Source organism: Dendrobates tinctorius, unplaced genomic scaffold (genome assembly GCF_039654945.1).
Source record: "Dendrobates tinctorius isolate UK_male_01 unplaced genomic scaffold, ASM3965494v1 ptg000031l, whole genome shotgun sequence".
NCBI lineage: Eukaryota > Metazoa > Chordata > Amphibia > Anura > Dendrobatidae > Dendrobates > Dendrobates tinctorius.
In genome coordinates this window covers 19,769,362-19,795,337 of record NW_027361699.1, presented here as the reverse complement: position 1 = coordinate 19,795,337, position 25,976 = coordinate 19,769,362, and the positions used below count along the sequence as shown (strand labels likewise).

Sequence of the window (25,976 nt, the reverse complement as noted above, 5' to 3'; positions counted from 1 at the left end):
GATGGACATTGATGCTTATCACAGGACTATTTTTGGAGCATGTGATTTTTGTAAATTTTTCATTTTTCTTAAATCATGTAACCTTCATATTGTTTATATGTTTTTCATGTTTTCTTTTATCAGTCCAGGAGTACTTACTTTCACTAGGGGGGAATGTGGCACCCCCAAGAGTATGGTCGCCAGTGTGGCATGGCCTTCCTCCAGGGAGGGTGATGTCAGGCTTGGAGGCAATGAAGGGTCTCTAACAGTTAACCATGTCATGCAACACAGTTCCCACTCCAGGCCAGCAGAGGGAACTCTGAGGGCCAAGAAGGGAAATTAGAAGTTAGTGTGAGGAGGGCAAAGAGTGTAGACATGTGGAGAGAAGCTGGAGGTTGAGCTGAGGATTGAGAGCTCCCTCCCAGTGATCGCATGATCTGGAGCCTGGTCTCCACGGTTGTATGATACTGAAGGTCCTGCAACAGAAACCAGAGGAATAGGAAGCTGTAAATGCTCTATTCCCACCTAAGGCTCGGAGGCACAACAGCTACGGGTGAGCCAAGAGAGATAGAGGGCTACAGCTGTCTGCCATACGAGGTAGTTCTAAGAGAAGATAAGGAGGAACTTCAGTGTAACCCTGTACTGCATGTACCTCAAGTAAGCGCTAGGAAGGAGACTACACAACCCATCTGATAGAGAGATCCTCGAGTTGCTTCCAGGCTAGCCTGCTCCTGTGCCATCTGTAACCAGGACCCTGGACTGCATTTGCCAAGTAAAGGTAAAGAAACTGCACCCTGTTGTGTCTTTGCCTCCTTCCTGCAACATCCTCAGCACTGCTACATTTGTGCCAAACACTGCACCCTCTTACTAAACATTCCGCTACACTGCCCTGGGACAAACAGCCCTACCTGTGGAGGGCTACAACATCATTGCTGCACTACACCATCTGTCCCAGGGGATCTGCTTTCAGCGTCGGCTTAACACCTCCCTTGCTGAACACCACAGGTGGCGTCATGAATCACTTATATAAACTTTATTCCCAACTCAACCCCTTTTACATGGGCGATCAGGGCCACCGACCGGGTCACCGCTGATGTGACAATCCACTCTGAGAGACCGGCCCGGTACCGAGTACCCCACAGCCCTGGGAGGGCGACTCAATAAGATGCTGAAATGCTGTGCAGTTTCCAGGACTGAACAAAACCCTGCAGAACTGAACCGAAGGGGAGAAGTTCTGGAGGGAATTAGCCAGTGCTCTGAATCCAGTGACTGCAACGAAGTCAGCGCACCAAGAGGAGAGAAGATTTGGCACCAAGGGAAGCAACAGTTGCGGTCAAGAAGAGGCTGTGAGGACATCCAGTCAGAGACCCAATCCTGGGCTGGTGATCGGAAGAGACTTACAGGTACCGGGTGTGGGCAGAGGGAGGCCTGCAGACCTGACGGGGACCAGCTGATGCTAGAGAGGCCCAGAGAGCTAATAGATGGAGCAGTGGCCCTTGTCAGGGGCCAGATAGTCGCCTTAGTAACTGTTCCCACCAGTACAGAACTTGTCACCTCGATGCCAGACAGGAGCTGACCCATAAAACCTGGACAGCCATTGAAGACATTTCATGTTGTGCATCAACACATGGATCTCTATATATATAATTGAATAGTATTGGAGTGCTTTGTTCATGTGATTTACATGTGATAATCTTTGATTAACCCCATTAAGTAAATAAAGTAGCTCTAAATTGTTGATTCCTGCTGGTGTATCCGCTGCATTCACACCACCTGCTTACATCAACACCCTCATTACCAAACCTGATGGTGTCTCCGCAGTGTTGGACGTTGATCTCCATGAGTTCATTCATCCTCATTTTTCACAGTCTTCTACTAGGCATTGCTCCTACTGGCCAGTTTTCTACTCTACACTGATGAGGGGCAATACCCCGGAACAGCTGTCTGTGGATGGATACCATGTTTTGGCATAGGTGGTTTCCTTCATTGGAGACTGCCCTTCCCGTGGTTGTTCCTTCCCGAGGAAAGACCTGGCTAGTCATTGCTTGCGTTGAGAAAAATTTGTTGCCGTCTCCGCGGCTTGTGTTTTGCATGTTTTTACATATTTCCCATAAGGGATGGGGGCATTGCTCTAGAATCACTGCGTTGAGAAACATGTGATGGTGTCTCCGCAGTGTGTGATGGTGTCTCCGCAGTGTTGGATGTTGATCTCCATGAGTTCATTCATCCTCATTTTTCAGTGTAAGAAGAGCCCACAAAATTCTCAATAGGGTTTCAGGCAGGTAAGGAAGGGGCCATATAATTATTATTTAAGAGATTCACTGGCTAGCCAAGCAATGGAGTACATCAATGTAGGAGACCAAGCATGCTCTTGCATAAAAATCATGGTTTTCTTGAAACATGTGGACTTTTTCCCTGTATCACTACATATAGAAAGTGTCTTCTAAGAACTGGCAATAGGTTTGGATGTTGGTTTTGAGTCCATTTTCAATACGAATAGGTCCAACAAGCTCATCTTAAATAATACCAGCTCATAGCAGTAAATCATCTCTATTGTGCTGATGGAGTACCGATCCAGCCACAGGTCCATCGTCCCGTCAAGAGCTGCTCAAATCTTCAGCCCATAAAACCTTTGAAAAATATGCCTTCAGATATTTCTTGGCCCATTCTTGTAGTTTTAACGTGTGTCTTAATCATTGGTGGTCAGGTTTCAGCCTTTCATATCTTGATCATGTCTCAAAGCGCTGAACATCTTGTACTTCTGTGCACTCCAGGGAGGTTGTAGTTTTGGAATATGACAGCACTGGAGGAGAAGGTGTTCCTGTGCTTCATGGTTGGATTATTCTCAAATCTTTGGTACTTTGTGTGTCTTTTAGATCAATTTTTTTGCAAAAAAAAAAAAACTTGATGGTTCTTTTATCTCGCCCCATATCTTAACAATTTTGAGAGTGCCGTTTCCCACTAAGACTTTACACAGTTCGTTACTCATATATACACGAATATAAGCAGAGTTTTTCAGGACTTTTGTGCTGAAAACGCACCCCTCCGCTTATACTCAATTGAGGGTGCCAGAAGATTGAGAGGGAGTGGCAGAGCAGTGGATCATACGAGGCAGGAGCCGGCTGTTGCGGCTAAAGCCTTTACTTGCTGCTAAAAAGAAATGAATATTCACTGCACTGGCAGTGAATATTCATTTCTCTGTAAAAGTGCATACAGTGGTCACAGCTGCCAGCTTCCTGCAGCGGCCTGGCGATCATGTGTGCCCGCTACTTGAGAAATATTCACTTCTCTCCACTCTCATGGGAGTGGAGGGCAGTGACTATTCATTCCCTTTAGTAGCGGCACGCGTGAAGGCCTGGAAGCTGGCAGCTGCGACCACTGTATGCACTACTAAATAGCAATGAATACTCCCTGCCCTCCATGACCCGGCATGAAGAGCAGTGAGTATTCCAGCAGCCGTCCTCTGCTTGTAAGCAGTGCATGATTTCCCTGACATGTGCTGCTTACATGCATAATCAGCTGCTGTCATCGGAACAAGACGCTGCGAGAGAGAGAGTGCAGGAAGGCAAGTAGGATAAAAAAAAAAAAAAAAAAAAAGTTTTTCTGATAAGGGCCATACATACAAGGATAGTGATGAGGAAAGGGGGGGCCATGCGTACCCAGCTTATACTAGAGTCAGTAAGCTTTCCTAGATTTTTGTGGTAAAATTAGGTGCCTCAGCTTAAATTCGGGTTGGCTTCTAGTCGGGTATACACGGTAATTCTTTTTTGGCATATTATGTCACCCTCCCTCATAACACATCTCCAGATGTGTTTCAAACCAATAACTGGTGAAGTTTAGGTCTAAGGGGTAAGGTTTCTCCTTGCGGAGAGTGACATGCCAGCTCTGGCTTGTCAAGGTAAGGAGGCTTACTCGCGGTGCAATGCTCCTCTGGGAAAATCATATGCAAATTGCCTCTTCAGAGAAAAAGAGGACTTGAACTCTACAGCACCACCTGTTGTAGTAGCGATCCTACAATTCACAATCAACCGTTTAACGAGCCTTGTAATATGACTTAGGATAAAAGCCAAATCAGAATCTCAATTTGCAGACAGGTGGCGCTGTAGAGTTCGTCCTCTTTTTCTCTGAAGAGGCAGTTTGCATAGTGAAGTTTATACACTTTGCAGTTGAAAAAAATATGTATAAAAATTCTGGTGAAAATACTCACTTTCCAGTACCAAATAATTCTGCATCGTTAGCCATCTTTAGGTAGAACATTAGGTTTTAAAAAGTTAATGATGCGACAGGAGGACTTATTTACAGGAACATAAAGTTCACATTCATTGTATGCTCGCTCAAACATTAATAAAACAAGTGTTCTTTCACCATTTGGGTGACTCAGTAGCACATTTATGTACAAATTGCAAAATGACCTGAAGCCACTGCAGATTTGTAACATTGTGAAATGTAAGATGTACTGACTGGATCACTTTGCATAAGTCACACTGTCTGTCCTGTGGGGATGACCAAGTTATACTAACAAAGCCTTAAATTTTTCCTTTCCTCGGGGCCATTGTCATTAGTGTTCTTCTCACATTCCCGGAATTTGTTGTCCCAGTATCCAAGGAGACCAGATTCCAATTGGCATTTTTTGGAGTAGCTGCCAACAACCTCTGCGCTCAACATTAACACTTTACTAACACGCTCTTGCAGAAGTGGCTTGCTACTTTTCAGGTCGAAATAGGCTCCCTCACATCTTGGGCCTTTGTGCATATCTGCCCATAGTTTGTATTGTTAAATCTGGTGACTGAGTTATATAAATAAAAAAATAAAATTCCCTAGCCTACAAAATCACTACAGTCACCCAGCGGTGCTCCTCCATCCCTGCACCCATTCTGTGGGCAAACAGCACTCCGGAGCAGCAATGGGCAAGTATAGCCTTTTTTTTTTTGTTTTGACCTCCCCCTCCTCTTCAACCACTCGAAGAATGAAGAGCTTAAAAATAATGGAAAATCCCTTCAAGTAATACAAAGTATTTACAAAGCGATTATTGTGTAGAACCAAAATTCAATGTTATACTTTGCACAAGTTGCTTATTATTGGAGACAGCAAACAAAATATCTACAAGTATATATTAACAGAAATTATTTAATCTGTTGCCGTGCCTAATATCAGATTTCTGATCACTATGTGGTCTGTAGACAGTAAAGAACACCAGAATAAATCATGAAAAATCAAAACGGAGGAGTTCTCAAATTAAGGGCTCATTCATAATATAACAAGTGAACTAGCTGCTGTTTCGGCTACTCCACTCTCTCCCATTTACACATTGTTGGGTTTGACAAAAGGTTCTTCATTAGCCTTACAATCAACAGGGGTCAGAGCCCTGCTGATCAAATATGGATGTCACGCATAATGGATTACGCCACAGAGTAATACTGGGAAATTACTGAATATATTTAATACACACACATTTGATGACTTTGCATACTCTTTCAATCTATTCAGTGTAGTTGTAGGATAAAGGGGAAAGTTTAACCAACAGGGATTGGGGGGGGTGGGGTGACCCACTTCTTGCCGCAGACAGACACGAGACTGAGACAGAGGTTGTATTCAACAGGTCCGTTTTTATTGGCCGTCCTTCTGACGACCACAGCAATTCATCACAGTAGTTTCACACTTCTGTGTACAGGCCCGGGTACCTTCACCTCCTTAGTTACTATAACCGTGGCGTCCTCTGTGGCTCTTTTCACTGTGGCTGCCCTAGGCCCAACCACCACAGTGCTTCACCAATCTGAGTACACTGTCCATACAATACCCACAGGCCGTCTTCGTCTGTGGCTACCATCCTCTGGGCCACCCCGCCGTGACCGCCTCAACTGTCAGTACTCTCTGGAGCCTTTCTACTGTCTCTATCTCCGCAGCAGAAGCCCCTCTCTAGTGTGCTCCCCTCACCGACTGGACCTTCAAGAACCTTGCCTCAGCCTTTTATACTCCCAGTCCTGGTAGCTCCACCCACTATCACTTGACAGTTTGACCAATGGCAGTGATTCAGTCCCACTCTTACACTCTCCACTGCCCTCTAATGGTCAAACTATAATACGGCACCCTCTCTCTTTATCTCAGCGCTTTCACACCTACGCTGCGCTACCACTTTGCCTCTCACTACAGGCAGGTCTGTCCGCCAGTCCAACTTCCCTACACTGTAATTGGGCTTTTTTTTTTTTTTTTTTTTTTATATGGGGGGGGGGGGGGGGGGGGGACAATTTGGGAGGATTTCCCCTTCTAGTTTGTCAATTCCGAAATGCTCTTCACTTTCAGAGCAAAAAATCATGCACAAGAAGAATTTTTTTTTTTAATATAAAAGACACTATACAACCGGTAAATTCATTGAATAAGGTTGCCGACAGATGCACATTGTTTTCAGGTTTACTAAATATATGTGTGAGACTGTCCACAAGGTGTCAGCAGACTCAACATGAAGGAACACATGTATTTAATAGATTCTTTACTCAAAATTATTGGTATAACAATAAGGAGGTAAAGGGTGACATACATACCAGCCTGCGTTTTCCAGCAAATTTCTCAAGATGGCTTGGGGCGCCGAACAATTATAGTACCCCATGCCAATATAGGACCGCCAAATTTTGTTTTTTCTGGCAATGTTATGTAGAGTTTCAAGAATGTCATTTTCACCTGCATTTACCAAACAAAAAGATTAGATAAATAAGATAAATAACATTTTACTTGAAAAAAATTCATATATAGATATAACAGACACATATTATTCAGATCAGTGTACACCAGTACTTTAAATTGTTTAACATAGATACTGCCAATAAAATGCTACTAAGGTATCTTTCAAATGGGCATTTGTAACAAGGCATTATAAGCAGCAGCTTATATGGGTAATCTGAAGTTATCCCCTAGCTATAGGTTTGAGGATAACTTCCAGATCACTGGATCCGACCACTGTGACCCCCACGTAATGCTGCGATAGCCATAGGTGAGATACTTGTCTCTTGCACCACAGCATCTTACATGAAGGTGGAGGCCTTGGCTGGGGGTCGTTGGCTTGGGCTGTGAAGGCACTATGCCAGTGCAGGCCGCATGTAACCGATGACGCTGGTTTGCTAGAACCTGATGTCAACCAGTTCATAAAAGAAGACCCATAGTTAATGGTAGTTCTCACACAATATTTAGTAAAGTATGTACACAACTTCTCACCCGTTTCTTCATTAAAACAGAGCATCTTAATACACAGTCTTGTTACTTCATCGGTCTCACACATTCCTGCCTCCACTGGTTTCATTTCCTTCATCAGCCAGCCTAGCACCACAGTACAGGTGTGTAGAATTAATTTCCTCCTCCCACCGTTATGTGTTCTCCTTGTAAACGATAAGGTTTGTCAATAATGCCACACTCAGTTTCAAGCTCTGACTCTTAGGGAATTCAGTCTCATTCTATTCGGCCTGGCCAGTTACCTTTAAAGAGTTGTAAGAAGCTTGGTGCATCTTCTCCAGATCCTTTTCACTCTCCTCTTTGCTCAGTAATCTGACCTGGCACTCTGCTCTGTTCCTCAGGATCACACGATCTCTGTTCCAATCTTTTACCACAGAACACCTACTGTATGCAGCCTTGCTGAGCAAGCAGACCAAAATGACTGCTCTAGCTACAAAGCTAGGCCCTGTGGAAGTCACTACCAGGAAGTCCTCTCTAATCCTTCTACATAGCCTTGTCCTCTCTGGGCTAGTCCCAAGACTTAACTACGTTATGTCTTACCTTAGTCACTGTCTATTGCTGGGCAGAACTCAGCTTCCTAACAGTACAGTGCAAAACATTACAATACACCATATCTCGACAACGCATTACATACACTACACAGCACTGGTGTCTTCAGGGGGGAATAGGGCAATATGGCCATCTTATACCAACTGTTCCAGAATACGGGGTCTGAACAGTCTCATGCATTTGTAGTGGTGATTATACACACTGCTTTTTTAGTTCTTATGAGAATGCCAAAAAATTAGCCTAAAGCAACGTTCTGTCATCTGTGGCAGTCTAAGACTGAATGGAGTGGTGATGCCCATGATTGACCACTGCTCGATTCACACAGGGTTTTAACTTTTTCTTGGGTGAGTGAGTAAAGAGGAAAAGCAACAATACATTATATATTAGTGGGGGTCCCAATGGTGGGACTTCTAGTGATGGAGAAAATTTCCCCTAGCCCATGGATAATGCCTCACTGCCAAACTTAAGATAACCCCCTAAAACTGCTTTACCATGAAAGAACTTGATATCAGTGTTAAAGAGTTGCACAGTAACCCTTCATCCTGAAATTTTCATTAAGCATCTTAAAAAGCAAATCACCATCATACAGTCTTCCCTCTTACAATACACATAAATATAACCTAAATACATTACACAATTTCTAGAAGCATTTGTCATGACCACAATTTTCTCCTCCAAAACAAAGATAACACTAACGGGAATAGATCAAGCAGGGGAGAAAAAAAAAAAAAAAAAAAAAAAAAAAAAACAAACCACAAAGAAAACCTGAATACAGTTCAATGTCAGAATGCGATAATTGCCATGACAAATTTAGACACCTTTGACTAGTTATGAACTTCTCAAGTACCACAAAATCATTATAAGAAAGGAATATAACATAATATTGAAGTGAACATTTATTCCCATAAAATTTAATTTTATTCTATTCAATAGAAATTAAAAGACACCTATGACCGTGAATAAATAATCAATAAATTTCCTTAAGAGCCCTGTTAAAGGCTACAATATACTATCTGCACCCTTCCTTGCCGTGGAGGTTGGCACCCTAATAGATACGGTTGTTTGGCGCCCCCACTCAACGTCGTCTGACCCTGTCTCCCCTACCTCACCCTACTTTCACAGGTGGGAAAACAATGCCAGATAGAAAAGATATGAAGGAAGGGAAAAACCTTAGTATACACAGAATGCAATGCAAGAGTAACCAGGGCAATAAGCCAACAAATATAATGATAGTAAAGGTAGCCCAAAAAAAAAAAAAAAAAGGCTACTGCCAATAGCCCTCACAGAACAACTATTAAAATTGCCTATTAATACACAATAAACCAATGAGCCAGAAGATAACCATGAATTGCTTATATATCTTTTGAACTGCACGAATATCTGACCATTGTACATGTATAACCATTGTTTATATAGGTGAATTGTCTAGTGTGCCCTTAAGGAGAATAAATAATTTAACCTTGGGCTGCCCTTTTATCTCGATCCACAGGTCTCTATTCTTGGTTGACTTTCCATGCTACCATGGTTGGTTTCTGGACAGATATAATCCTGTTAACGGACTAAGCTTATCCAAATTCAAGACACACAAGCAAATGGCACTTAGTGAGAATCATCCAAAAGACACCTCCAAACTGTGACCAAGAAGCGGGATGATGCATGCTGCATCAAACATTATAATCACCTGTTCTCAAACCAATTGAGATCACTTCGGAAGCATTTGACCACCGAGTGAAGACAAAGCAGTCAACAACTCAACATCTCCTGATGGTTGGAAAAATTCCAGGTGGACATCTGATGAAGCTGAATGAGAGACTGCTAAGGGGGGTGGGGCGTGTAAAGAGATCAGAGCAAATGGGTGGGGTGTAACTTTAAAGGAATCCAAGGTTAAAACATTAGTTTGCTTCACGTGTTTCTTTGCTCCTTTGTGGTTTTACTACCTTCAGTCTGACTCCACCTTGTTCTTATTGGAACCTGTACTAAGAAAACAGTAGGTATAGAATTTTAAATGCCCAGACATGCTACACAGGACTTGGTTTTTTGTTTTTTTTTGGACCAAACCTAAATACTCATCAGATCGTAGCCTAAAGTTTGCTCAAGGAAGGTTCACAGCAGGTTAGAGTCATGAGGCCCAAGTCCCATACAGTAGTGTTCAAAATAATAGCAGTCCAATATGACTAACCAAATAAATCAATGTTTTTGGTATAACTTATATTACTACATATCAAACAATTTATCAGTTGGTGCAGTTTATTCTAAGAAAATTAAAACACTCAGCATTCATCTCCATGTTTGAGTCTGAGTATTAGAATAATTAATTGAAAGGAGGCGTGTTCAAAATTATAGAGGTGAGGAGCTCAATTAGTGAGGTCAATCATTCTGTGAAGAAACAGGTGTGAATCAGGTGGCCCTTATTTAAGGGTGAAGTCAGGACATGTTGTATATGCATTACTCATTGAAAGACTGAAAAATACGGGTCGTTTGAGACATTGTTTAGAAGAACAGTGTACTTTGATTAAAAAGTTGATTAGAGAGGGTAAAACTCAAAGAAGTGCTCACAATGATAGGCTGTTCTTCAACTACAATGATTTCCAATGCTTTAAAATGGAAAGCCAAACCAGAGAAACATGGAAGAAAACTGAAGGCTACCACTCAAATGAATGGAATAGCCAGAATGGCAAAGGCTCAGCCAATGATCAGCTCCAGGATGATCAAAGACAGTCTCAAGTTACCTGGGAGTACTCGGACAGACAACACCTGTGTGAAGCTAATCTCCTAGCAAGAAGTCCCCACAAAGTCCCACTGTTAAAAAGCTGTACTGAAGCGGATACAATTTGCCAAAGAAACACATCAACTGACCCAAAGAATAAAAAGGGGAGAAACATTTTGCGGACTGATGAAAGTAAAAACGGTTCTTTTTGAGTCAAAGGGTCACAGACAGTTCAGATGACCCCCAAACTCTGCATTCAAGCCACAGTACACTCTGAAGACAGTGAAGCATGGTGGTGCAAGCATCATGATATGGGAATGTTTCTCTTAGTATGGTGCCAGACCCATTTACACAATTATGGTTCCAGACCAACAAAACTGAGGTTATGGAGTGGCCAGCCCAATCCCCGACCCTTAATCCAATAGAACACTTGAGGTGACCTGAAAAATTCTGTTTGAGGCAAAGCCAACAAAAGCCATAAGATTGTGGGATGTAGTTCCAGGCATCCTGGGCTGGAATAACAGTTGGCGGGTGCCAGAAATTGGTTGACTCTGCAACATAAATGTAAATCAGTTCTAAAAACCTGTGGGTATACAACTAAATATTAGGTTAGTGATTCACAGGAATGCCAAATCATAAAAGATAGCACATAGTGAGTTTGTAAAGACAAATGCCGACACTGCTATTTTTTAGAACAGCCCAATGCTCATTTTTGGTTGTTTTTTTGTAAAGTACCGTATATACTAGTGTGTAAGCCGACCCGTGTATAAGCCCACCCCTCTAAATTTGCCACAAAAAACCCTGGGAAAACTTATTGACTTGCGTATAAGCCTAGGGTGGAAAATGCAGCAGTTACTGGTAAATTTCAAAAGTAAAAATAGATACCAATAAAAGTAAAATTAATTGAAACAAAAGTAGGTTAAAGGTTTTTGAATATCCATATTGAATCAGGAGCCCCATATAATGCTCCATACAAAATACGCCACATATAATGCTGCACAAAGGTTAATAATGCTCCCATAAGATGCTCCATAGAATAATATGCCCCATATAGGTTATGGCCCCATAAGATATTCAATAAATTATGCTCCATAGATTATGCCCCCATATGCTGCTCCATAGATTATGCCCCCATATATTGCTGCTGCAAAAAAAGACACCTCATCGCTGGGGGCCCGTGTCCTGAGCAGGCGGTGACAGGTTCTATTGTCACCGCTGGCTCAGGACCCCGACACTGGCGATATTTACCGATCCCCGCTCCATGGCTGCTCGTCGCTCTGTCTGCTGGGTCTCTGTCAGTGACGTTCAGGCAGAGGGTGCGGCGTGCACTAACTACGTCACCGCGCCCTCTGACCTGAACATCACAGACAGAGGACGCGGAGAAGAGGACAGCAGCGCGCAGCGATAGACTGTCACGTCGCTGTCAGACTCGAGGACTGCTGTTCCGGTTTCGGCCATTGGGAGGCACCGGACTGTCACGTCGCCATCTCACTCAGGGATGGCTGTTCCTGCCTAAACCTCTAGGAGGCGCCGTGGTTCGCCCATGGGTGGTGGTGACAGAAGGGGCTCCTGCGCAGGCATCTGGTGGGCACAGGCTCCGCTCCTCTGTTAGTCATGAGGGGGTTGGTGCATCACCATCTGGCCTGGTCCTGGGGGCGGTCCAAATGACATCAGACTGAGCCTGTGAGGGATAGCCTGATCCTTCAATACCTTGGGGCCTGTCTTGCAGGCTGCCAGATATAGTCTTGGTTTCCCCAGTGTGCTAGTTTGTTTGTTATTTTCCATCTTTGATTCTGACCTTTGCCTGGATTTCTGACTCTTCTCCTGCCTGACGATTTTGTACCTTTGCCGCCCTCCTGGTTTAAGACTGACCTTGGCTTGGTTTTGGACGCTGCGACTGCCTAACGATTTTGTACCTCTGCCTCCCTCCCGGTTTATGATGCTGACCTTGGCCTGGATTTGACTCTGCTACCCGCCTGGTTTAGACTTGGATTCCTGACTACGCTTTTGGTCCAGTTTTTTAACTCCTTTCTGGCGACCGTCCTGCTCTGGTCCGCTGCTCTTATTCAGACAGCTACCTCCTGGGCTCTGCTGTAAATCCAGATCCCTGTATAGGAGTAAAAGGTATTGGGGTGGCTCGGGGTGCCACCTTACTGCAGCCCAGACGTCACATAGACCGAGGACAGGTGAATATTGCTTATACTTACCCCTCCTGGCACGGTCTCTGCAGCCCCCTGCTTCTCCCGGTCTCAGGCTCCTTCCTTCAGCGGTCACATGGTACCGCTCATTAAAGTCATAAATATGCACATATTCATGACATTAATGAGCAGTACCATGTGACCGCTGAAGGAAGGAGCTTGAGACTGGGAGAAGCAGGTGGGCTGCAGAGACCGCGCCAGGAGGGGGCAAGTATGACCTGACACACCCGCCGACCCCCTGGTATATGACTCGCATATAAGCCGAGAGGGGGAACTTTCAGCCCAAAAAAAATGGGCTGAAAAGCTCGGCTTATATGAGAGTATATACAGTAGATAAAAATTATATACATGTCTCTTCATGTTTTGAGTTAGAAAACAGTGTAAAATGTTCCCAATACTGGAAATAAAAACTAGTATAACGATTTTGCAATTAACTTTTTTTTGAACACCCTGCTATTTGGAACACCACTGTACATTCCCAGTTCTGGATCTAACCTACTGCATATCTGAATAATTCCACATGCTGCATTTCTTTTTTGTTTTTTTGCTGCTCAAACTAATCTGTATTGTGAATTTTAAAATCCACAAAATGTCAATGTTCATCATGGATAATCCCCACATATTATGCTCCTTTACATTAAAAAAATGTAATCACTTTGTGCATGTGAATTTGCAGCAAGTACTGCAGTGTATGTGCCTTAACATCCAAGCCAGTGACCTTCCTGGCTAGTGTTACTTTGGATTTAATAATTCTGGAACAGTTCAATATGGAAATTGCAAATTTTCTTTGATGCGATCAGCGTTTATGAAAATAATCGAAAAGTTAAGAAAACATTTTTAAAGAACTTTTGAGTTTATGCCCTTAATCCAAATTGTTATACAACATGTAAACTTTACATCAGCATCATTACTTTTTTTTTTTCTTTTAAACAATTTGTATTCATTAGGAAGTTAAAGACAGACCACATCACATTTGAAATGACTGAGGGACCTGTACGACAGAGCATACCCAAAACGGCACCCCTCAAAAGTCACATAGAGTTTAAAAAAATTTATAGGTTCTTTATAGGAATTAAAGCAATGTAGAACGAAAAATTGTATAATTTTTCCACAAAAGTTACTTTAGCTTTTTTTTTTTTTTTAATACAAGAGCAACAGCAGAAAGTGCGCTGTACAATTTGTTGTTTCCAGAGTACACAGATACCACATGTGGTGGAAAACTACTCTTTGGACGCACAGCAGGGCTTCGGAAGGGAAGGCGCGCCAAATTAATTCTCTAATGCAATTTTTTGCTGGAATAGAGTGCAGATGCCATGCCATATTTGAAGAGTCCCTGACATTCCAAAACAGCAAAACCCCCACAAGTGACCCCATTTTGGAAACCATTTCTTGAAGAATTTATCTAGGTGTGTAGTTGTAAAGAGATGGAACAGACCGGGGATACCGCTCTTGCGCTGGTTCTGAAACAGTCAGAGCTGTCACCATTGTGGCCCGGAGGAAAGCTTACCAACCCAGACCAACCTTTGCACTTGGCAGCAGGAAGCGTGACTGAGATAAAAGGGTCTGTGCATGGGAAAGGGAGAGGGGACTTGGCGGGAAGACAGAGCGCGCAGCAGGGGAAGTTTGGTGCTCTGTCCTTTGAGCACTGTTACAGCGCAGGCCCGCGCTATAGATTCCCTGAGTTCAGGTACAGTGACTGTAGACGGAGACTTGCCGTGGGCCCGTTGGCTCCCGCAACCGAAAGTGCCAAGCGCTCCGGACCAGTTGTCACCATGCACAAGCCATTGCCAGGAACTGGACCCTCCACTTCTCCAGGACAACACTGCAATCTTCACGCGTCAGTTGCATAGGCGCCACCGTTGGAACCTAAGAATTTGCAGTCAGGAAGCCATCGGACTGATAATTAACCCTTTCATAAACAGTTGCTTTACCCATTACAATTATTACTTTACCCCACACCCATACTGTGCTAGTATCACTTGCCACATCCCTGCTAAACCTAATACCTCCCTGCATGAAGTATTCCCCTGTTAATAAATCTGCTAACCCTTGCTCTGCCTCTTGTCCATCTCTGCATCCTGGGTACCAGCTCACATAGTGAGCATTTTTAAATAGTCAAGTCACAGAATTGTATAGCATTGGGCCGAGTAATTAGAAAATTACGTTTTTCCCACTCAAATAGTTGCTTTGGCCTTAAGTTTTAAGTTTTCAAAAGGGATGAGAAAAAAAAAAAAAAAAAAAAAAAAAAAAAAATATTTGTTACCCAATTTATCCTGAAAACATCAATACCCCATATGTGGTCGAAAACTAAAGTGCAAAGCTCAGAAGGGAAGGGGGAGGAATATTGGAGTTCAAATTTTGCTAGAATGGTTTGAGGGTACCAGGCCACAGGGACTCTGATAGTGAGGTGCCAGAACAGCACAAAACCCCATTTTACAAACTACAACCCTCAATGAATTCATCTAGGAGTGCAGAGAACATATTGACATCGCATATGCCTCAAAATATTATACCATTGGGTGGTGAAGAGTAATTGAATTTTTACCACCAAAATGTTGTTACAGCCCAAAGTTATTTTTTTCTCTTAGAAAAAAAAACAAAAACAAAAAAAAACAAAAAAACACAGCTCGTTGTGCAACTTCTGTAATCGGGAAATAATTGCTTTATTTACTGGTGTGGTGATGATAGGACTACATGGGTGTTTTCCAGAAACAAGCACGTGGATGTTGCATAGTGAAAACTGCAAATCTGCCATTGTAGTATTCATACACTAGGCCCAACTTGTGCTTCTGGAGACACACACCTGTAAATTAAGCAGGCTCTCATTACTACATTAATACCAAATATGTGGTTTAAGCATACTGGTTCATTTGGATTTGAGAACGTAGAATTTGCTTGACTTCTTTTGGTGGGGCAAGGATCAATTTCACTTTTGCAGAGACTTTGTACTACCAGTAAGGTGGAACCCCCTAAATTTCCATTGACAGATGATGGACCTGATTGGGGATTTGCGTTTTCGCGGATGGAGCTGAAGCTTTAACCCCTTTCTGACATTAGACATACTATTCTATCCATATGCCCTTGCACAATTTGACCATGGACAGAATAGTACGTGGAAGGGATCGGCCGTGCTCGTGGGGGGGGGGGGGGTTGCAGCCAAGTCAGCCGATTCTCACAACCTGCACTAGGTAGCAGGAGTGGTCACAGACCGCTCCCGCACTTTAAGCCCCGAAATACTGCAATCTAGCAAGATCGCAGCATTCGGGAGCCATGGTTAGCAGGTCACCCGAGCTACTTAGTATAGCGCTGCTTCATCTGCATGCCATAGAAGCAATCAGCCTGCAAAAAATGATTGTCCCATAGTGAGACTAAGTAAAAGGGGAAAAAAAATAAATAAATAATTTAAATTGTAAAAATATATTCATCTCCAAATATTTGAAAGAAAAAAAGTACACATATTTGGTATCGCCGCACCCGTACCGATCCAACCTATTAAACTGTCCCTTTAGGGAACGCCATAAAAAAAGCCAAAAAACAATGCTTTACCATCATACCGCTGAACAAAATGTGGAATAACACGCAATCAAAAAGACGGACATAAATAAACATGGTACAGTTGAAAACGTCATCTTGTCCCACAAAAAAAAGCCGCCATACAGCTCCATCAGCGTAAAAATACAAAAATTATAGCTCCAAATAAAGAGATGCAAAAACAATTTTTTCTATAAAATAGTATTTATTGTAGAAAAGTGCCAAAACAAAAAAAAAAAAAAAAAAAAATTAAATAAGGTATCACTGTAATCGTAGTGACCCGAAGAATAAAACTGCCTTATCAATTTTACCAAACATGGAATGGTATTAAAACTCGCCCCCAAAAGAAATTCATGAATTGTTTTTTTGCTTATTCTGTCTCCCAAACATCTGAATAGAACACGATAAAAGAAAAAAAAAAATATTATATATATATATATATATATATATATATATATATATATATATATATATATATATATATATATATATATATATATATATACACATACATACATATATACACACACACACACACTCACTGGCCACTTTATTAGGTACACCTGTCCAACTGTGTGTTAAGACTTAATTTCTAATCAGCCAATCACATGGCGGCAACTCAGTGCATTTAGGCATGTAGACATGGTCAAGACAATCTCCTGCAGTTCAAACCGAGCATCAGTATGGGGAAGAAAGGTGATTTGAGTGCCTTTGAACGTGGCATAATTGTTGGTGCCAGAAGGGCTGGTCTGAGAATTTCAGAAACTGCTGATCTACTGGGATTTTCACGCACAACCATCTCTAGGGTTTACAGAGAATGGTCCGAAAAAGAAAAAAAATCCAGTGAGCGGCAGTTCTGTGGCCGGAAATGCCATGTTGATGCCAGAGGTCAGAGGAGAATGGGCAGACTGGTTCGAGCTGATAGAAAGGCAACAGTGACTCAAATTGCCACCCGTTACAACCAAGGTAGGCAGAAGAGCATCTCTGAACGCACAGTGCGTCGAACTTTGAGGCAGATGGGCTACAGCAGCAGAAGACCACACTGGGTACCACTCCTCTCAGCTAAGAACAGGAAACTGAGGCTACAATTTGCACAAGCTCATCGAAATTGGACAGTAGAAGATTGGAAAAACGTTGCCTGGTCTGATGAGTCTCGATTTCTGCTGCGACATTCGGATGGTAGGGTCAGAATTTGGCGTAAACAACATGAAAGCTTGGATCCATCCTGCCTTGTATCAACGGTTCAGGCTGGTGGTGGTGGTGTCATGGTGTGGGGAATTTTTTCTGGGCACTCTTTGGGCCCCTTGGTACCAATTGAGCATCGTTGCAACGCCACAGCCTACCTGAGTATTGTTGCTGACCATGTCCATCCCTTTATGACCACAATGTACCCAACATCTGATGGCTACTTTCAGCAGGATAATGCGCCATGTCATAAAGCTCGAATCATCTCAGATTGGTTTCTTGAACATGACAATGAGTTTACTGTACTCAAATGGCCTCCTCAGTCACCAGATCTCAATCCAATAGAGCATCTTTGGGATGTGGTGGAACGGGAGATTCGCATCAGGGATGTGCAGCCGACAAATCTGCGCCAACTGTGTGATGCCATCATGTCAATATGGTCCAAAATCTCTGAGGAATGCTTCCAGCACCTTGTTGAATCTCTGCCACGAAGAATTGAGGCAGTTCTGAAGGCAAAAGGGGGTCCAACCCCTTACTAGCATGGTGTACCTAATAAAGTGGCCAGTGAGTGTGTATATATATATATATATATATATATATATATATCTCTCTCTCTCCATCTCTCTCTCTAGTGCCCGAAAATGGTACCAATAAAAACGTCAGTTCGTCCCACAAAAAGGTACGACCTCACATGACTGTGGGCCAAAATATGGAAAAATTCTAGCTCGCAAAATGTGGTGATGCAAAAACTATTGTTTGCAACAAAAAGCGTCTTTTAGCGTGTGACAGCAGCCAAACATAAAAGCATTAGTTTTCAACCTGGACGGTGCCAAGATGTGACCGTCCACGCTGAACTCCTGGTGAATGAGCTGCTGGGAACGCAGCGTCAGTATCCTCCATGACATCACCCCCGGTTACTGGGTTCCGTTCCCAGCCGGGCTGAGCTGTGGTGAAATCCAGGGTCACTTATAAAGTTCACATACCAGGAAACAGTAGATTAGTTCCAAAAAGCAGACACTTGTTAGGCATTGCCACTGTTAAGGCACATCTAGATAAGTTCCTTGGGGGGGGGGGGGGGGGGGTTTCCACTGTTTAGGCACATCAGAGGCTCTCCAAACGCGACATGACACCCGCAGACCATTACATCAAAGCCTGCATTCCAAAGCATCACTGCTTACATTCCGAGCACAGACGTGTGCTCAAACAGGAGTTTTCTTCCACATATGGGGTACCAGCGTACTCAGGACAAATTGGACAACAACTCTTGGGGTCCAATTTCTCCTATTACCCTTGGGAAAATAAAAATTGGAGGCGAAAAGATCATTTTTGCGGAAAAATATGATTTTTTTTAATTTTACGGCTATACGTTATAAACTTCTGTGAAGCCCTTGGGGGTTCAAAGTACTCACCACATGTCTAGATAAGTTCCTTGGGGGGGGGGGGGGGGGTCTAGTTTCCAAAATGGTGCCATTTGTGAGAGGGGTTTCCACTGTTTAGGCACACCAGGGGCTCTCCAAATGCGACATGGCAGCCACTCTCAATTGCAGCCAATTTTGGTTTGATAAAGTCAAATGGCGCTCTTTCCCTTCCAAGCTCTGTCATGTGCCCAAACAGTGGATTGATTCCCCCCTCCCCCCCACACATGGAGTATCAGCGTACTCAGGACAAATTGCACAATAACTTTTGGGGTCCAATAAAAAAATATATATATATATATATATATATATATATTTGTATCTTCAATAAATTTGTGAAAGGTTTTTTTTTTTTTTTTTTTTTTTAAACATTCCAAAATTTCCTGTGAAATGTTAATAAACTTCTTGAATGTGGTTTTGAGCACCTTCATGGGTGCAGTTTTTAGAATGGTGTCATTTTTGGGTATTTTCTATCATATAGACCCCTCAAAGTAACTTCAAATGTGATGTGGTCTCTAAAGAAAAAAAAAAAACCCACACAGTACAGACCAAAAGTTTGGACTCACTTTCTCAAAGAGTTTTCTTTATTTTCATGACTATGAATATTGTAGATTCACTCTGAAGGCATCAAAACTATGAATTAACACATGTGGAATTATATAATTAACAACTGTGAAACAACTGAAAATATGTCTTATATTCTAGGTTCTTTAAAGTACTAGCCACCCTTTACTTTGATTACTGCTTTGCACACTCTTGGTATTCTCTTGATGAACTTCAAGAGGTAGTCCCCGGAAATAGTTTTCACCTCACAGGTGTGCCCTGTCAGGTTTAGCAAGTGGGATTTCTTGCCTTATAAATGGGGTTGGGACCATCAGTTGTGTTGTGCAGAAGTCTGGTGGATACAAAGGTGATAGTCCTACTGAATAGACTGTTAGAATTTGTATTATGGCAAGAAAAAAAAAAAAAGCAGCTAATCAAAGAAAAACGAGTGGCCATCATTACTTTAAGAAATGAAGGTCAGTCAGTCCGAAAAACTGGGAAAACTTTTAAAGTGTCCCCAAGTGCAGTGGCAAAAACCATCAAGCGCTACAAAGAAACTGGCTCACAGAGGACCGCCCCAGGAAAGGAAGACCAAGAGTCACCTCTGCTGTAGAGGATAAGTTCATCCGAGTCACCAGCCTCAGAAATCGCAGGTTAACAGCAGCCCTGATTAGAGACAAGGTCAATGCCACACTGAGTTCTAGCAGCAGACATCTCTACAACAACTGTTCAGAGAAGACTTTGTGCAGCAGGCCTTCATGGTAAAATAGCTACTAGGAAACCACTGCCAAGGACAGGCAACAAGCAGAGGAGACTTGTTTGGGCTAAAGAACACAAGGAATGGACATTAGACCAGTGGAAATCTGTGCTTTGGTCTGATGAGACCAAATTTGAGATCTTTGGTTCCAACCACCGTGTCTTTGTGTGACGCAGAAAAGGTGAACTGATGGACTCTACATGCATGGTTCCCACTGTGAAGCATGGAGGAGGAGGTGTGATGGTGCTTTGCTGGTGACACTGTTGAGGATTTATTCAAAATTGAAGGCATACTGAACTAGCATGGCTACCACAGCATCTTGCAGCGGCAAGCTATTCCATCCTGTTTGCGTTTATTTGGACCATCATTTATTTTTCATCAGGACAATGACCTCAAACATACCTCCAGGCTGTGTAAGGGCTATTTGACCAAGAAGGAGAGTGATGAGGTGCTACGCCAGATGACCTGGCCTCCACAGTCACCAGACCTGAACCCAATCGAGATGGTTTGGGGTGAACTGGACCGCAGAGTGAAGGCAAAAGGGCCAACAAGTGCTAAGCATCTCTGGGAACTCCTTCAAGACTGTTGGAAGGCCATTTCCGGTGACTAACTCTTGAAGCTCATCAAGAGAATGCCAAGAGTGTGCAAAGCAGTAATCAAAGCAAAAGGTGGCTACTTTGAAGGACCTAGAATATAAGACATTATTTCAGTTGTTTCACACTTTTTTGTTAATTATATAATTTCACATGTGTTAATTCATAGTTTTGATGCCTTCAGAGTAAATCTACAATTTTCTTAGTCATGAAAATAAAGAAAACTCTGAATGAGAAGATGTGTCCAAACTTTTGGTCTGTACTGTATATATCGTGTAAAAATGAGAAATCGCTGGTCAACTTTTAACCCTTATAACTGCCTAACAAAAAAATAAATAAATAAAAAAATTTGGTTCCAAAATTGTGCTGTTGTAAAGTAGACATGTGCGAAATGTTACATACGGTGCCTTGCGGAAGTATTCGGCTCCCTTGAACTTTTCAACCTTTTCCCCACATATCATGCTTCAAACATAAAGATACCAAATGTAAATTTTTGGTGAAGAAACAACAAGTGGGACACAATTGTGAAGTTGAACGAAATTTATTGGTTATTTTAAATTTCTGTGGAAATTCAAAAACTGAAGTGGGGCATGCAATGTTATTCAGCCCCTTTACTTTCAGTGCAGTAAACTCACTCAGAAGTTCATTGTGGATCTCTGAATGATCCAATGTTGTCCTAAATGACTAATGATAAATATAATCCACCTGTGTGTAATCAAGTCTCCGTATAAATGCACCTGCTCAGTGATAGTCTCAGGGTTCTGTTTGAAGCTCAGAGAGCATCATGAAGACCAAGGAACACAACAGGCAAGTCCGTAATACTGTTGTGGAGAAGTTTAAAGCCGGTTTTGCATACAAACTGATTTCCAAAACTTTAAACATCCCAAGGAGCACTGTGCAAGCGATCATATTGAAATGGAAGGAGTACCATACCACTGCAAATCTACCAAAACCTGGCCGTCCATCTAAACTTTCATCTCAAACAAGGAGAAGACTGATCATGGGCCTCTTGGCTGCATCTCTGATCACTCTGGATGAACTGCAGAGATCTACAGCTGAGGTGGGACAGTCTGTCCATAGGACAATCAGTCGTACACTGCACAAATCTGGCCATTATGGAAGTGTGGCAAGAAGAAAGCCATTTCTCTAAGATATCCATAACAAGTGTCGTTTAAAGTTTGCAACAAGCCACCTGGGAGACACACCAAACATGTGGAAGAAGGTGCTCTGGTCAGATGAACCCAAAGTCAAACTTTTTGGCAACAATGCCAAACGATATGTTTGGCTTAAAGGCAACACAGCTCATCACCCTGAACACACCATCCCCACTGTAAAAAATGGTGGTGGCAGCATCATGGTTTGGGCCTGCTTTTCTTCAGCAGGGACAGGGAAGATGGTTAAAATTGATGGGAAGATGGATGGAGCCACATACAGGACCATTCTTGGAGAAAACCTGTTGGATTCTGCAAAAGACCTGAGACTGGGACGGAGATTTGTCTTCCAACAAGACAATGATCCCAAACAAAGCAAAATCTACAATGGAATGGTTCACAAATAAACGTATCCAGGTGTTAGAATGGCCAAGTGAAAGTTCAGACCTGAATCCAATCAAGAATCTGTGGAAAGAGCTGAAAACTGCTGTTCAAACGATCTCCATCAAACTGTTTGCCAAGGAAGAATGGGCAAGAATTTCAGTTTCTCAGTGTACAAAACTGATAGAGACATACCCCAAGCAACTTGCAGCTGTAATTGCAGTAAAAGGTGGCGTAACAAAGTATTAAGTTAAAGGGGCTGAATAATATTGCACGCCCCACTTTTCAGTTTTTGAATTTCTACAAAAATTTAAAATAACCAATAAATTTTGTTCAACTTCACAATTGTGTCCCACTTGTTGCTGATTCTTCACCAAAAATTTACATTTGGTATCTTTATGTTTGAAGCATGATATGTGGGAAAAGGTTGAAAAGTTCCAGGGGGCCGAATACCTTCGCAAGGCACTGTAAGTATTTTATGTGAAATATCTGTGTGATTTAAGGGCATGAAAATTCAAAGTTGGAAATTGTGAAAATTTTCGCCAAACTTCCTTTTCTTTCACAAATAAATGCAAGTCATATGTAAGAAATTTTGCCACTATCATGAAGTACAATATGTCATGAGAAAACAATGTCAGAATCACTTGGATCCATGGAAGCATTCCAGAGTTTTTACCTCATAAAGGGACAGTGGTCAGAATTGTAAAAATTGGCCCGGTCATTAACATGCAAACCACCCTTGGGGTAAAGGGGCCAATTCTACATAACATTTATCTTGCGCTCTACGCTGAGCACTTACCTTGGGGTTGCCATCTGAAAAGAGAAAAAGATGAATGACGTGATTAAGATGAAACCCCTGATGGGTTCAAATCACTATAACAAAGCAGCAGCGTTACTCTGCACTCAGTCTGGCTTCTGTTTAACAATGCCCTTTTCAGAGGTGAACAAAATGGTGGCAGACAGTTTTTAAATAAGATGGATATCGAGAGATCATATGTTAAATGGTGTCCAGTGCCTCCATTTGCCTCATTATAGGCAATCTTCTGCCGGGGGGGGGGGGGGGTTTAGTTTGTATCACGTGTAACAGATTTACACGAAAACCCTGGTGTAAGAGCTCAGCTTAGAGCGCAGGATAAATGCGAGCCTACTGCGATCTTTGGGAGGCTGAATTAACAAATCAACAGCAGGTAAATAATTTTTTTTACATTTTTTTTGTGCCGCTCACCATGCGGTATAAGTGGTTAGTTGACTGGGGGGTTTTTTGGGGGGTGTTTTACTACCATAAAAAAAGTTTTGAATTGCCATATTTTAAGAGCTATATGTTTGTTTTTTTTATTCTAACTTACACCCTCAATAGGACTTTAACTTATTATTCCGTTCACAGATATATTGCATTTCTTTTCCAAACATTTTATTGGGGTTTTAACAATATAAGGGGAGGGAAGGGAAGGAATAGGGAAAAAGGACCAGATGGTCCTAAGTGTAAGAATAGACAATGGATAACAAATCATATATTTCACATATCTTATAACAGTGTGAACAGTAACTACATTAAGAATCAACAAACAAGAAAGGCAATGAAGAAAACAAGATGAACAGAGTGAACCCTAAGGGAACAACTCTATCCAGCGGGACCATTTCTTTGTGAATTTATTAAGATTATTGTTAATTGTAGCCAACTTCTGTTCAGAGGATTTGTGAAGAATAATCTTTTCTTTGATGTCTTGAAATTTAAGGTGATCGGGTTTTTTCCAATGAAAGGCTATTGAATTTTTCGTTACAACAAATATATGAATAACTATGGGGATTGTGGACTGGTCTATGAGATCTTAATTAACTGAGAGAAGAGCTAGTTTGGGTGAAATAGAGATAGGTTTGGTAATCAATTAATTAATAAGATTGGAAACCTCTTTCCACAAGGGCTTAAATAAGGGGGTAATACCAGAAAATGAGAAACTACCATTTTGACCGCAGCCCCTCCAGCAGTCCGCGGAAAACTCAGGATTGATCTTAGAAAGTTTGGCAGGAGTATAGTACCATCTCGATAATATTTTGTGATGAGTCTCCTGTAGAGACATTGAAATGGTAGCGGCGCAAGAAATGTCGCAGGCGCGTTCCCATTCGTTGGGGTCTAGATTTAGGCGAAATTCTGTCCCCCCCCCCCCCCCCCCACTTCAGTAGGTTGTGCATTTTTTACAAGTTCATAACTTATGTATAACTAATTATATAATTGGTCAGAAGTCCAAAAAATATTATGGTTAAGTTTGTTTATAAGATTAGCCACCGGTTCAGAGATTCTAAGTTTTTTCAGCAAGAAGACATCAATTAAGTCCTTCAAAATTGTATATTGGCAAAATGATGAGAAAGGGATATTTGATTTATTTCTAACTTGACTGAAAGGAATATAGAGTGACTCAGAATAAAGATCTTTGAGTTTAGGCATTCCCAAATCAGCCCACATAGGATCAATACCCCGGTTAAAAAGTGAACAAATAGTGTGAAGAGACAAGTTAGAGAAAATCAAATCTGTTCTGAACCCTTTTTGGTCTAGACAATATGTTCCAGGCTTCTATAGTGGTGTGAAAAATGGGATGAGAGTTGGGGGGGGTCCTATTTTGAGGAGACAATTTAGGATTAGGTGAAAAGGGGGGGGGCGGCATTGTTGTTGAAAAAGTATTCTAGAGTAGGGTTCCCCAACTCCAGTCCTCAAGGCCCACCAGCTGATCATGTTCTCAGGATTTTCTTAGTTTGCTCAGGTGATAATTGCATCACCTGTGCAATACAAAGGAAATCTTGAAAACATGATCTGTTCTAGATCATACCAGGCTGGAGGGTTAGGGCGAGGCCACCAAAAAATGCAGATTCAGATGCACAGTTGAAGATTTTTGTTAAATGTGGGGCTAGAAGGGAACCAAAAGACTTGTAGTCGTTAGTAAAGCCGTCTGGGCCTTGAAAGGTTTTAAGTGATTTATAGTATTTAGGATTTCTTTTTCTGTGAATGGAGAAGAAAGGAATTCAACATCATCTAATTTGGGGAGGTTTATTGATGATAAAAAGGATTGAATCTCAGATTGACTTGGTTGGAGCTGGGGGGAATTTTGATTAATGTTGTAGAGATTTTGGAAAAATTTGGCAAACAAATTAGCGATATCTTGGGGGTGGGATAGGAGTATTCCTTTGGGGGAATAAATTGCATCTATTCTGCTTCTACATTTAAGTTTTTTAAGCCTGTTTGTCATGTACCGGGATGGACAATTGAGGTTAGAGTATTGCTTAAATTTGGAGGATTTTAAAGCTGAATCATAAAAGGAGAAGATCAGAGATCTAGGCTCCTGTCTGAGTGTAGAGAGTTCTGATTTTAAAATGGGGCATGGAGAGTTGGTAGAGGCAAGAGAAGATTCTTTGATTTTAAAGGAGGTTTTGTAGATTCACCATTTTATTTCTGTTGAGTTTTTTGAGTCTAGAACAAATTTGTATAAGTAAAGCCCTCAAAACTGCCTAGTGGGCATTCCAATAAAAGTAAGGATTTAAGAGATCCAAGTCATTTTCCTTAAAGTAATTGGATTTGGCAGAAGATATTTCAGAATTTATATTTGGGATATGGCAGAGAGAGAGAGGAGTTACATTTCCAGAGGAATTGCCAGTTAGTAGCTGGGCCTTCTAGAAATTCAGCAACAACTGAGGCGTGATCAAAAATTGATTTAGAGAGAATGTTCACTGATTTAAATATGGGGAGAGAGAAGATGTCGGTCAAGATCACGTCGAT

At 42.0% G+C, this 25,976-nt stretch overlaps 1 protein-coding gene across 1 annotated transcript in view; it reads right to left on the bottom strand.

The window, feature by feature from the left end:
* Positions 1–25,976, bottom strand: part of GLDC (glycine decarboxylase) — a 132,588-nt gene that overhangs the window by 61,552 nt on the left and 45,060 nt on the right. The window contains exon 3 of the mRNA XM_073572234.1: positions 6,519–6,654. Within this exon, the coding sequence (XP_073428335.1) occupies positions 6,519–6,654 (136 nt within the window). The remainder of the gene's footprint in view (positions 1–6,518; positions 6,655–25,976) is intronic.